At 42.2% G+C, this 14745-nt stretch overlaps 1 protein-coding gene across 1 annotated transcript in view; it reads right to left on the bottom strand.

The window, feature by feature from the left end:
• SERINC3 (serine incorporator 3) overlaps positions 1-14450 on the bottom strand; it is a 28408-nt gene extending 13958 nt beyond the window's left edge. Inside the window, exons 1-3 of the mRNA XM_049868710.1 lie at positions 14270-14450; positions 986-1147; positions 322-515 (exon numbers count right to left, since the gene is read on the bottom strand). Coding sequence (XP_049724667.1) covers positions 322-515; positions 986-1147; positions 14270-14308 — 395 coding nt within the window. The 5' untranslated portion in view covers positions 14309-14450. The remainder of the gene's footprint in view (positions 1-321; positions 516-985; positions 1148-14269) is intronic.
• Between the last annotated feature and the right edge of the window lie 295 nt (positions 14451-14745).

Here is a 14745-nt window from a genome sequence, read left to right as displayed (position 1 = left end):
AGCAAGGTGTGTGTAACTTTTTGTATGAGAGACTGACTCGGTTTGTAAACTTTCACTTAAAGCACAGCAACAAAAAATTCAGGAACATGAAAAACACTGGTATTTGGAAAAATGACAAGAGGTTCCCCCCATGCCTCTCCTGCCCAGTGTTACAGAGTTCAAACTGAAAGTGGCATCGAAACAATTTCACACGTATAATAGATCAGAAATACATCTGGGCCACTGATTTACCTACTCTACTGCTTCCAGTGGAAGGGCAACATTAACTGCTGAAGAAAAGCCACACCATAACATAACGGGCTAGGAAGAAATCTTACATACCCGTTGTGTACTGCTGCTCTGGGATCTCTACTCGTTTTCACTTTTAACATGAGCAGAAAGAAGAAAAAGAAAAAGATGGCCAAGGCAAAGTGGATCCGATACACGGCTTTATAACCGACCAGCACATCACAATCTTTATCCTCCATGATATCAGCCATCTTGACCTTAAGTCCCTCTTCACAGAATCCAGGAATCTAAAAAAGCAATTTCAATGCTAAGAAATTATCCACATTTAAACACAGATTCTATTCCACTATAGGAAAACCTGGATTTATGGAACTGATCAATTCAACATCTGCTAGGCTGTGATGCTCTAGCTATAGCTGACTCCTACTAAAGGTCAGTCTAGCTTTGATGTCTAAATTTTAAACATACTAGAAAGAGAACGTTTGTGGGGTCATTCTTTTGTTATCTATTTTCAGTCAGCTGCTAGTTTAGAGCCTGAAGATGTTCATTTTGACTACTTTTATTTCTGGAAAAGGACTAATACCTTCATATTCTGCATTTTGACTACATCCAAAAGTAATGCAAAAATCCATAATTACATTGAACTTGACTGACTCTCCTAATGCTGAAGAACTTAACAAAAACATTAATTATACATAAAATTTTTGCAAAATATAACAATAACCAGTAAATGAAGGGTACTGTTATTTCTACCTACCTTCTTCAGCTCAGTTTCCATCCCTCTCGTCAGCATGATACAGGATACAGCAGTGCCCAGGAGCAGAATGAAGGCGTAGATGAGGCGCGTCACGGTAGAATTCTTAGTGTTGGGGCAGCAACTACATACCAAACATGACGCGCCACTGCAGAGGCATGGAACCTACAATGAGGACATCAGGGACATCTGAGACCTCCTTCAACAGACTTCTTCTTGACATAACCCAAAAACCTAGTGCTGTCGAGTCGAATCCGACTCATAGCGACCCTATAGGACAGAGTGGAACTGCTCCATAGAGTTTCCAAGGAGCGCCTGGTGGATTTGAACTGCTGACCCTTTGGTTAGCAGCTGTAGCACTTAACCACTAAGATGTAGCAAGACAGAAGTTTAAAAATAAAACCAGGTTAAAACCAAGCTTTGACAAGTTTTAACTGAGAGAATATAGTTGGGAGGTGGGGGACAAAGGTAGTAGAGGTGAAGTGTGCGCTCTGGAGCCAGACCTCAACCTATTTCTGCCACTTTACCTCAACGAATTATATAATCTAAACCTATTTCTTCATCTGTAAAACAGACTCAATCACAGAATCTTCCTCACTCAGATGCCACTGTATTAAAATGAGCACTCAACACAATGCCTAAAACATAGTAAAAGCTCAATAAATATTAGTTATTGTCATGGATCGAATTATGTTCCCTCCAAAATGTCCATCAATTTGGTTAAGCCATGATTCCCAGTATTCTGTGGCGGTCCTCCATTTTGTGATTTTAATTTTGTTAAACGGATTAGGGTAAGATTGTAACACCACCCTTACTTGAGTCACCTCCCTGATCCAATGTAAAGGGAGTTTTCCCTGGGGTGTGGCCTGCACCACCTTTTATCTCTGGGAAGACAAAAGGAAAGGGAAGCAAGCAGAGAGCTGGGAACCTCATACCACCTAGAAAGCAGCACCGGGAGCAGAGCCTATCCTTTGGACCTGAGGTTCCCGAGCTGAGATGCTCCCAGACCAAGGGAAGACTGATGACACGGACCTTCCTCCAGAGCTGACAGAGACAGAAAGCTTTCCCCTGAAGCTGGGTCCCTGAATTTGGACTTCTAGCCTACTGGATTGTGAGAGAATAAACTCCTTTTTGTTAAAGCCATCCACGTGTGGTATTTCTGTTATAGCAGCACTAGACGACTAAGACGGTCTATTCACGCAGAAAGAGCTTTGTTTTAAAACAAGATGTGTTAAGTACTGAGAAAAATGCAAGCCTAATTCCACTTGCTGTTTGAGAATACTAATTTACCAAAGCTTATATTACAGTGTAAAGCAGCATTATACGGAAACCCACTTATAAATGATAGCAGGAGCCATTGGCTCCATTCAGGAGCAACCTGGATCTTTGGTCAACTAAAATCATTTACTAAGCACTCCAGATGAGAAATGATGTAATCTGAGTCATTCTTACATATGCTTGATTAAGAAATTGCTTGAGTTGCCTTGACAGGTGAAATTATCACATCATATCACGAAGATAAGCTAATTCATAATTATCAGCAGAAGAAGCAAATTTAAACAATGGGGAGCCCTGGTCTTACATTCTAGTTCTTAGCAATAATCCCTACTTTTTAAAAAGGTGGGACCGTGTGTGGGTTTTACCATGGTTTTGTGTGGTTTGAGACAAGCTACTAAACTTCTTAAAGGCTAAGTTTTCTCATCTGTAAAAATGGGCACAATACCACCTACCCAAACAAGGTCAGTATGTGAAGACTGACATGGTGCTAGGAATGTAAATGACCTAGAACAACGCCTATCATATAGCAGGGGCTCAATATATGGTGGTAGCCATAATTATCTGTAATCACAATTGCAATGGGAAAGTGATCAGCTTCAGTCATCCAATTCTTAGCTACAATCTGGGCCAAAAGACCACAACAAGCTTATATGATAGGTGTCATAGAGACAAAAGGTAGATTAGGCTACTAGGGGCTGGGAGAAGGGGAATGAGGAGTTAACGTTTAGTGGGATGATGAAAATTTTTGGATATTAAGATAGCAGTGATGATTTTATAACATTGTGAATATAATTAATGCCACTGCATTGTACACTTAAAAGTAGTTAAGATGGCACATTTTATATGTATTTTACCACACACACACACACACACACACACACACACAAGAAATTATACCAGAAGTCTGTATCTGGCCACAGATAGAAATCTAAACATTTTACAGCTAAAAACAATGACACTGATTAGTTTAGGTTCATTTTGTCTGCATTCTCAAACACCTGTCTCCCTTTAGCTTTTTTTTTTTTTTAACTGTACAAGTCACATTATCTCATTATAATTGCTTACTTGTCTCTAAACTTCATGAGAACATAAATACTTTGAGAGGGAAACCACCTAGTGTTACATCTCTTGCACCTTCACACAATAGATACTCAGGAAATCATCTGTGGGGCAAACCTGTCCTTCTTTATATTGTGTCACTTCCTATCTCCAAACCAAACCAAACCAAACCGAATCCACTGCAATCGAGTCAATTCCAACTCATAGCGACCCTATAGGAGGAGTAGAACTGCATGGCAGAGTTTCCAAGGAGTGCCTGGTGTATTTGAACTGCTGACCTCTTGGTTAGCAGCCGTAGCTCTTAACGACTATGCCACCAGGGTTTCCTTTCCTGTCTCAGTAACTGACAATTCTTCCTGTTGAAGAGGCCAGAACCTTGGAGTTACCCTCGATGCCTTCGTTTTTTCTAAACCTCTCATCCAGTCTGTCAGCAAATCAGCTCTATCCTCAAAATATATCCAGAATCTAATCATTTGAATAATATCCTTGGTCTAAACCACTATATTACCTCTCACCTGGATTAAATGCAATAGCTCTCGTCTCTCTGCTTCACCCTTACTTTTCTACCACCTATTCTCCATACAGCAACCAAAACTCATCTTCTTAAAACACAGGTCAGATCACATCACTCCTATTTTCAAACTCTACATGGATTCCTCCCCCACGTGTCTTGTCAGTTTGTCATACTGTGGGGGCTTGTGTGTTGCTGTGATGCTGGAAGCTATGCCACCGGTATTCACATAACAGCAGGGTCACCCATGAAGGAGAGGTTTCAGCTGAGCTTCCAGACTAAGACAGACTAGGAAGAAGGACCCGACAGTCTACTTCTGAAAAGCATTAGCCAGTGAAAACCTTATGAATAGCAGCAGAACACTGTCTTGATACAGGGCTGGAAGATGGGCCCCCCAGGTTGGAAGGCACTCAAAAGATGACTGGGGAAGAGCTGCCTCCTCAAAGTAGAGTCGACCTTAATGATGTGGATGGAGTAAAGCTTTCGGGACCTTCATTTGCTGATGTGGCACGACTCAAAATGAGAAGAAACAGCTGCAAACATCCATTAATAATCGGAACCTGGAATGTACAAAGTACAAATCTAGGAAAATTAGAAATCATCAAAAATAAAATGGAATGCATAAACATCGATATCCTAGGCATTAGTGAGCTGAAATGGACTGGTATTGGCCATTTTGAATCGGACAATCATATAGTCTACTATGCTGGGAATGACAACTCCAAGAGGAATGGTGTTGCATTCATCGTCAAAAAGAACGTTTCAAGATCTATCCTGAAGTACAGCGCTGTCAGTGATAGGATAATACCCATCTGCCTACAAGGAAGACCAGTTAATATGACTATTATTCAAATTTATGCACCAACCACTAGGGCCAAAGATGAAGAAACAGAAGATTTTTATCAGCTGCTGCAGTCTAAAATTGATCGAACATGCAATCAAGATGCATTGATAATTACTGGCGATTGGAACGCGCAAGTTGGAAACAAAGAAGGATCAGTAGTTAGACAATACGGCCTTGGTGATAGAAACAATGCCAGAGATCGAATGATAGAATTTTGCAAGACCAACAACTTCTTCATTGCAAATACCTCCTTTCACCAACATAAACGGCGACTATACACATGCACCTCGCCAGATGGAACACACAGAAATCAAATTAACTATATCTGTGGAAAGAGACGACGGAAAAGCTTAATATCATCAATCAGAACAAGGCCTGGGGCTGACTGTGGAACAGACCATTAATTGCTCATATGCAAGTTCCAGCTGAAACTGAAGAAAATCAGAGCAAGTCCATGAGAGCCAAAATATGACCTTGAGTATATCCCACCTGAATTTAGAGACCATCTCAAGAACAGATTTGATGCATTGAACACTAGTCACTGAAGACCAGACAAGGTGTGGAATGACATCAAGGACATCATCCATGAAGAAAGCAAGAGGTCACTGAAAAGACAGGAAAGAAAGAAAAGACCAAGATGGATGTCAGAGGAGACTCTGAAACTTGCTCTTGAGCATCGAGCAGCTAAAGAAAAAGGAAGAATTGATGAAGTAAAAGAACTGAAGATTTCAAAGGCCCTCTCGAGAAGACAAAGTAAAGTATTATAACGACATGTGCAAAAAGCTGGAGATGGAAAACCAAAAGGGTAGAACACGCTCGGCCTTTCTCAACCTGAAAGAACTAAAGAAAAAATTCAAGCCTCGAGTTGCAATAGTGAAGGATTCCATGGGGAAAATATTAAACGGCGCAGGAAGCATCAAAAGAAGATGGAAGGAATACACAGAGTCATTATACCAAAAAGAATTAGTCGATATTCAACCATTTCAAGAGGTGGCATATGATCAGGAACCCATGGTACTTAAGGAAGAAGTCCCAGCTGCTCTGAAGGCACTGACGAAAAAAAAGTCTCCAGGAATTGATGGAATATCAATTGAGATGTTTCAACAAACAGATGCAGCGCTGGTGGTACTCACTCGTCTATGCCAAGAAATATGGAAGACAGCTTCCTGGCCAACTGACTGGAAGAGATCCATAGTTATGCCTATTCCCAAGAAAGGTGATCCAACCGAATGTGGAAATTATAGAACAGTATCGTTAATATCACACACAAGCAAAATTTTGCTGAAGATCATTCAAGAACGGCTGCAGCAGTATTAACGACAGGGAACTGCCAGAAATTCAGGCCAGTTTCAGAAGAGGACGCGGAACCAGGGATATCATTGCTGATGTCACATGGATCCTGGCTGAAAGCAGAGAATACCATAAGGATGTTTACCTGTGTTTTACTGGCTATGCAAAGGCATTCGACTGTATGGATCATAACAAACTATGGATAACACTGCGAAGAATGGGAATTCCAGAACACTCAATTGTGCTCATGAGGAACCTTTTTACATAGCTCAAGAGGCAGTTGTTCGGACAGAACAAAGGGATACTGATTGGTTTAAAGTCAGGAAAGGTGTACGTCAGGGTTGTATTCTTTCACCATACCTATTTAATCTGTATGCTGAACAAATAATACGAGAAGCTGGACTATATGAAGAAGAATGGGACATCAGGATTGGAGGAAGGCTCGTTAACCTGCGTTATGCAGATGACACAACCTTGCTTGTTGAAAGTGAAGAGGACTTGAAGCACTTACTAATGAAGATCAAAGACCACAGCCTTCAGTATGGATTGCACCTCAACATAATGAAAACAAAAATCCTCACAACTGGACCAATGAGCAACATCATGATGAACGGAGAGAAGGCTGAAGTTGTCAAGGATTTCATTTAACTTGGATCCACAATCAACACCCATGGAAGCAACAGTCAAGAAATCACTGCATTGCATGAGGCAAATCTGCTGCAAAGGACCTCTTCAAAGTGTTGAAGAGCAAAGATGTCACCCTGAAGGCTAAGGTGCGCCTGACCCAAGCCATGGTATTTTCAATCACATCATATGCATATGAAAGCTGGACAATGAATAAGGAAGACCGAAGAAGAGTTGACACCTTTTAACTGTGGTGTTGGAAAAAAATATTGAATATACCATGGACTGCCAAAAGAATGAACAAATCCGTCTTGGAAGAAGTGCGGCCAGAATGCTCCTTAGGAGCGCAAGGATGGCGAGACTGCGTCTTACATACTTTGCACATGTTGTCAGGAGGGATCAGTCCCTGGAGAAGGACATCATGCTGGGCAAAGTACAGGGTCAGCGGAACAGAGGAAGACCCTCAAGAAGGTGCACTGACAAAGTGGCTGCAGCGAAGAGCTCAAGTATAACAACGATTATAAGGATGGCGCAGAACCGGGCAGCATTTCATTCTGTTGTGCATAGGGTCGCTATGAGTCGGAACCGACTCGACGGCACCTAACAACAACAACACATGGATTCCTATTATCACTTGAATAAAAGCCAATGTCCTTAAACTGGTCTACAAGGCCCTAAAAAATATGGATGTACAAAATTTAGCTCTCTGCTACCTTTTGGACTCATTTCCTATTTTCCTCCTCACTCATTCAGTTCTGGTACACTGAACTCTTTGCTGTTCCTGCTGAACAAAACACGTAGACTCTACCTCAGGGCTGCTGTTCTCTCTGCCTAGAACACTATTCCCTGAAGTGTCAGCATGGCTCACTGTTACTTCCTTTAGGTCTTTACTCAATTTTTTTCCCCCCAGTTTGAACTGACTTTATTATCTTGTAAATGTGAATTTTACAAAGTGCTTTACAATGAATGATTACATTCTTTTTTGTGGCTAATGGAGTTCCACCTTAGAACCAGATGGGTGCACAGTGGAGCCTGGGTTTGTGATCTCTGGGATGTCTCTGATGCCTCTGTTATGTTAGTTATTGATACAATGTCAGCCAAGGCTAACATAGTAACAGTCTTCACTCTGTGGAGTAATAGCACAGAAGAGAAGCAGCAGAGGACAAAGAAGAACAAAACAAAGGGTTCTCCTAAAAAAAGTAAGGAAGCATGTTTTGTGCCTCAAGTCTAGCTCCACGGTAACTGTGAAGCCTTCTTCCAGCACCCCAAAACCCATCCCCTTTTTTTTGAAGTCTCTTTTTTTCCCCCATTCTGTCCAAAGTATTAAAGTTCAGTTTATATATATAAAAAAAAAACCCAAAACTCATTGCCCTCATGTTGGCTCTGACCCAGAGCAACAGAGTAGAACTGCCCCATAGGGTTTCCAAGGAACGCCTGGTGGATTCGAACTGCCAATCTTTTGGTTAGCAGCTAAGTTCTTAACCACTGCACCACTGGGGCTCCAAATGTTCGTCAAAAATATTTACACCTTTAGTATTTCAGAGCACAGAAAATGACGGAATACTACCTAACTCATTCTATGAAGCCACCATATCCCTGATACCAAAACCAGGTAAAGACACCACAAGAAAAGAAAATTACAGACCTGTATCCCTCATGAACATAGATGCAAAAATCCTCAACAAAATTCTAGCCAATAGAATCCAACAACATATCAAAAAAATAATCCACCACGACCAAGTGGGATTTATACCAGGTATGCAAGGCTGGTTTAATATTAGAAAAACCATTAATGTAATCCACCACATAAATAAAAAAAAAGACAAAAACCACATGATCTTATCAGTTGATGCAGAAAAGGCATCTGACAAAGTCCAACACCCATTTATGATAAAAACTCTCACCAAAATAGGAATTGAAGGAAAATTCCTCAACATAATAAAGGGCATCTACACAAAGCCAACAGCCAACATCACCCTAAATGGAGAGAGTCTGAAAGCATTTCCCTTGAGAACGGGAACCAGACAAGGATGCCCTTTATCACCGCTCTTATTCAACATTGTGCTAGAGGTCCTAGCCAGAGCAATTAGGCTAGACAAAGAAATAAAGGGCATCTGGATTGGCAAAGAGGAAGTAAAAGTATCTCTACTTGCAGTTGACATGATCTTATACACAGAAAACCCTAAGGAATCCTCCAGAAAACTACTGAAACTAATAGAAGAATTTGGCAGAGTCTCAGGTTATAAGATAAACATACAAAAATCACTTGGATTCCTCTACATCAACAAAAGAACATCGAAGAGGAAATCACCAAATCAATGCCATTCACAGTAGCCCCCAAGAAGATAAAATACTTAGGAATAAATCTTACCAAAGTACTAGTGCAAGAAACTAAAAAGGACCTACATAAGTGGAAAAACATACCTTGCTCATGGATAGGAAGACTTAACATAGTAAAAATGTCTATTCTACCAAAAGCAATCGATACATACAATGTACTTCCAATCCAAATTCCAATGACATTTTTTAATGTGATAAGAGAAACAAATCACCAACTTCATATGGAAGGGAAAGAAGCCCCGGGTAAGTAAAGCATTACTAAAAAGGAAGAAGAAAGTGGGAGGCCTCACCCTACCTGATTTTAGAACCTATTATACAGCCACAGTAGTCAAAACAGCCTGGTATCGGTACAACAACAGGCACATAGACCAATGGAACAGAATTGAGAACCCAGATATAAATCCATCCACATATGAGCAGCTCATATTTGACAAAGGCCCAATGTCAGTTAATTGGGGGAAAAGATAGTCTTTTTAACAAATGGGGCTGGCATAACTGGATATCCATTTGCAAAAAAATGAAAAAGGACCCATACCTCACACCACGCACAAAACCTAACTCCAAGTGGATCAAAGACCTAAACATAAAGACTAAAACGATAAAGATCATGGAAGAAAAAATAGGGACAACGTTAGGAGCCCTAATACAAGGCATAAACAGAATACAAAACATTACCAAAAATGACAAAGAGAAACCAGATAACTGGGAGCTCCTAAAAGTCAAACACCTATGCTCATCTAAAGACTTCACCAAAAGAGTAAAAAGACCACCTACAGATTGGGAAAGAATTTTCAGCTATGACATCTCTGACCAGCACCTGATCTCTAAAATCTATATGACTCTGTTAAAACTCAACTACAAAAAGACAACCCAATCAAGAAGTGGGCAAAGGATATGAACATGCACCTCACTAAAGGAGATATTCAGGCAGCTAACAGATACATGAGAAAATGCTCTCGATCACTAGCCATTAGAGAAATGCAAATTAAAACTACGATGAGATTCCATCTCACTCCAACAAGGCTGGTATTAATCCAAAAAACACAAAATAATAAATGTTGGAGAGGCTGCAGAGAGACTGGAACTCTTATACACTGCTGGTGGAAATGTCAAATGGTACAACCACTTTGGAAATCTATCTGGCGTTTTCTTAAAAAGTTAGAAATTGAACTACCATACAACCCAGAAATCCCACTCCTCGGAATATACCCTAGAGAAATAAGACCCTCTACACGAACAGATATATGCACACCCATGTTTATTGCAGCTCTGTTTACAATAGCAAAAAGCTGGAAGCAACCAAGGTGTCCATCAACGGATGAATGGTTAAATAAATTGTGGTATATTCACACAACGGAATACTACGCATCGATAAAGAACAGTGACGAATCTGTGAAACATTTCATAACATGGAGGAACCTGGAAGGCATTATGCTGAGTGAAATTAGTCAGAGGCAAAAGGACAAATATTGTGTGAGACCACTCTTATAAGATCTTGAGAAATAGTATAAACTGAGAAGAACACATACTTTTGTGGTTACGAGGAGGGCAGGGAGGAGGGTGGGAGAGGGTTATTTACTGATTAGTTAGTAGATAAGAACTACTTTAGGTGAAGGTAAGGACAATACTCAATACACGGAAGGTCAGTTCAACTGGACTGGACCAAAAGCAAAGAAGTTTCCGGGATAAACTGAAGGCTTCAAAGGTCAGCAGAGCAAGGGCGGGGGTTTGGGGACTATGGCTTAAGGGGACTTCTAAGTCAATTGGCAAAATAATTCTATTATGAAAACATTCTGCATCCCACTTTGAAATGTGGCGTCTGGGGTCTTAAATGCTAACAAGGGGCCATCTGAGATGCATCAATTGGTCTCAACCCACCTGCATCAAAGGAGAATGAAGAACACCAATGTCACACGATAACTATGAGCCCAAGAGACAGAAACGGCCACATGAACCAGAGACTTACATCATCCTGAGACCAGAAGAACTAGATGGTGCCCGGCCACAACCCGATGACTGCCCTGACATGGAGGTCAGCAGAGAACCCCTGAGGGAGCAGGAGAACAGTGGGATGCAGACCCCAAATTCTCATAAAAAGACCAGACTTAATGGTCTGACTGAGACTAGAGGAATCCCGGTGGTCATGGTCCCCAAACCTTCTGTTGGCCCAGGACAAGAACCATTCCTGAAGACAACTCATCAGACATGGAAGGGACTGGACAATGGGTAGGAGAGAGATGCTGATGAAGAGTGAGCTACTTGTATCAGATGGACGCTTGAGACTGTGTTGGCATCTCCTGTCTGGAGGGGAGACAGTAGGGTAGAGAGGGTTAGAAACTGGGAAAATTGTCACGAAAGGAGAGACGGGAAGGAGGGAGCTGGCTGACACATCAGGGGGAGAGTAAGTGGGAGTATGGAGTAAGGTGTATATAAGCTTATATGTGACAGACTGACTTGATTTGTAAACTTTCACTTAAAGCACAATAAAAATTATTTAAAAAATTTATACCTTTAAACTTAGTTCTTTTTTTTGTCTGCTAAAAACAGTATTGCAAGTTTTGGCTTCTTTTTAAGACAGGGAGCAAAGGCCCTGAGATCGGAGGGTGCCTGTTTGAGAAATAGCAAAGAGACTGCTGTGGTTAGAGGAGAAGCAAGTAAAAGACAAATAGAGTATGCTTTATCAGGGAGGTAATAGAGGGTTGAGCGTGGAACCTAGAGACTTAGTAAGACAAGAAACAGAGGGCCCCCCAAGTCTGTAAACAAAGTAACAAGAAATAGGCCAGGGTGCAGAAACAAAGCCATTCCCCAGAACAATGGAGCAGGGTATCTAAAAACGGTCTGCAAACTTCTTTAAAGTTGCTTTTCAGAAGCAGCTGGAGAAAACCTGGCCCAGGGACATGCACAGAACATCCACCTGTGACCGCTGTGTGACCTTCCACCAGGGGCAGTAAGGGGCTACAGCCCCAGCTGGGGAATCGAACCCAGGGAGTGAGAGACTGTGCGGGCATGACATCCCATAATAAGTCCTGCTATGAATCCCAGAAGCCCTTGGGACAGGAGCCCTCTTGGAAAGCTGCTGCGCATGAGCCTGTGTCTAGGAATAAACATGAATCTTTTCCCTCCCAAGAACTTTTAAAAACTCGGCCTGTCTTTTGTTCTGGGAGATGAGGGTAACGGTTGCTCTAGGTCCTCCTCGTCTCCGCTTGCAAGCCTCTTCAACAAAGCTTTGCTCCTGTGGAAAACTACATGCCTTACCTGCTCATTCTTAACCAGTGAGAGGCAAGAACCTTATTCCAGTAACATTTTGACCTAGAAATTATAGTCATGTGCAAAATGCTAACAATGGTTTCTCCTTGGTGAGACCTTCCCTGGTCACCCTATCCAAATTTCAACCTCTTCACACACTAACATACCCGATTCCTGTTTCCTGCTTTATTTTTCACCTTAGCACCTATTTTTATCCAACATGCTTCATACTTATTGTCTCATCCAATTAAAATGTAAGCTCTATGATGAAGGGCCTTTTGTCTGGTTCACTGGAGTATTCCTAGGGCCTACAATGGCAGTACCTAGCCCCTAATGGGCACTCAACATTTACTGAATGAACAGGGAGTGTAACAAAATTGTCTATTAAAAGCAGAGAGTTTATGTGGTCCTTCAGTCTGTTTGGCTTGATCACTACATTCACAGTTTTTATAAATGGAAAAATCCCAAGTTTATCATTCCTTCAAACAAAACTGAGACCTTACTATGGGAAGGGCACTGCAGATGCAGTAAAAAAAGGATGCAGTCCCTGCCCTCACAGAGTGCACGGTGGAGTGTTTGCTGTCTCTAGTTTTTGCTTTTGTGACACTTAACATTGTTCTCTATCATTTCATCATTTTGAGTAAGAAACACTAACATACCTCTCTCCAAACTAAGATTTATTCTCACGTGAGCTCACATAATAAGCACTGTAAAGAAAATTGCATTTATATCTTTTATTCTAAATACTTTTTACAGTAATGACATAGCAAAGAATAAATTATAGATTTAGGTGTAAGATACTGCTGTTATTTTCTATCCCTATTGTTTCAGCCATAAACAATTATAAAACAGCTCTTTTCTCAAATCACAAACGAAGTGACTATAAAATAGTTTCACTAAAATAAAAATGTGTTTCAGATTACCAGTATAGGAAAGATAAGTTTATTTCAAATTACCAACCCACTTCTTAACTAATGATCTTCGAAGTCTATGTATTTTGTAAACTATGGGTTTCACTCACTAGTGGGTTGCAAAAATCAACTGAGTGAGTTATGCCAGAATTTTGCTTAATGTAATAGAATATAAAAAACAAGTTGCGCAGCAGATAAGGGTAAGAATAATTCCATGAAATTTTGTGTCTAAATGGGTGTAGCAGATGACTTTGAGTCACAGTCAAGAAAACTGGAAAGCCACTGTCCTGAAGAAACTCTCTAAATGATTTAACATCCTTCTGATTTAAGATCAACAACCTTGAAGGGCTGAAAATACACTTTGTCCCCAAGAAAGGGTAGTGGAAAGAGACTGAGTCTTTGGCCAATCAAATCTGGGAAATTAGGAAACAAGAAAGAACTTGAGGAATCACGCTCCTCTGAAGTGGGTGGCTATGAAAGAACGCAGCATATTCTCTATCATAAATCCTAAAATTTCATTTTAAAAATATGACGTTTCCAGTTTTCAAGGCTATTCATTTGTTCACTTTATCCTCACGATAGCCCTTGAGAGGAATTTCCTCTTATTACGGGAAGCCAAAGTTAAACAACTTGTACAAGGCCCCTAAATTTCTAGACCACAGCTTCCAATTTTGCATAATTCACAGGGCCTTCTCTCCCTTGCATCAGAACTGCAGGCAGGCCTTGGTTAAAATCCCAACTCTGCCACCTACCCAGCTTTGGCAAAGTCTCGTGCTATGGGATAAAAATGATTCAAGCAAGACACGCCAAATTAAATGATGCCACCTTAAGAGGATGCTTCAAAAATAAACCATCCAGCCCTCGCCCCGGAGCTCTCATTCCGCCCATGCCAGCTCCCGGAGAACCCAGGACCAGGGAGGCTCGCAGGGGCGGGGCAATCGGGATTGTAAACAAAGGCGGCCCGACCTCCTACATTCCCCAGGAAACTCGGAAAGCGAGCCGCTTGGTCCCTGCCTGGGGTCGCCGCAGATCTGGGCCTGGGCCCCCAGGGACCCGCGGCAGCCCAGGGCCTGGGCCCCTCCAAGGTTCTGGGGCCGAGGCCCTTTCGGGCCTGGGCTTGGGGTTCCCTATCGCCCTTCCCCTGGACTGCAGGTCTGGCGGGGACACTAAGCCCCGGAACTCACCCAGCTGGCGAGGGAGAAGGCGCCCAGCACAGCCCCCATGGTGACGGTGTCGACCCAGGCGCCTGATCTGGAGGTTCCTAGCGCGGTGTTAACTGCCAGCTGCGGGGGACGTCTCCTCAGAAACGCGACAGTTTCTCAGGCCGGAAACGCGGCCCGCCCGCCGACTGACGCGTTTTGGTCATCGCGGGGCCCCGCCCACCGTTCCTAGCAGAAGCCGCCGGGAGGGCATCTCCCATTGGTTGAGACGGAAGGCGGAACTAAATCCACCGGAGAGGTTCAGGCGGAAGGCGGAGCTAAGCCAACACCGAGGGGCTTTTTTTTTTTTTTTAGAGGAAAGCCGGGGCGGAGGGGAAGGCGGGGCTAAAATAGCCTGCGGTTAGGGGAAAGGCGGGGCTAATCCTGTCCGGGGAGGTGAGAGGCGGGGCTAATTCAACAGGGGGTTGTTGGCAAGAGGGCAACAGGGTAAAAAGAAAAAA

Source organism: Elephas maximus, chromosome 25 (genome assembly GCF_024166365.1).
Source record: "Elephas maximus indicus isolate mEleMax1 chromosome 25, mEleMax1 primary haplotype, whole genome shotgun sequence".
Lineage (NCBI taxonomy): Eukaryota > Metazoa > Chordata > Mammalia > Proboscidea > Elephantidae > Elephas > Elephas maximus.
Note: the sequence above shows the minus strand (reverse complement) of the source record. Positions and strands in the feature narration are given on the sequence as shown.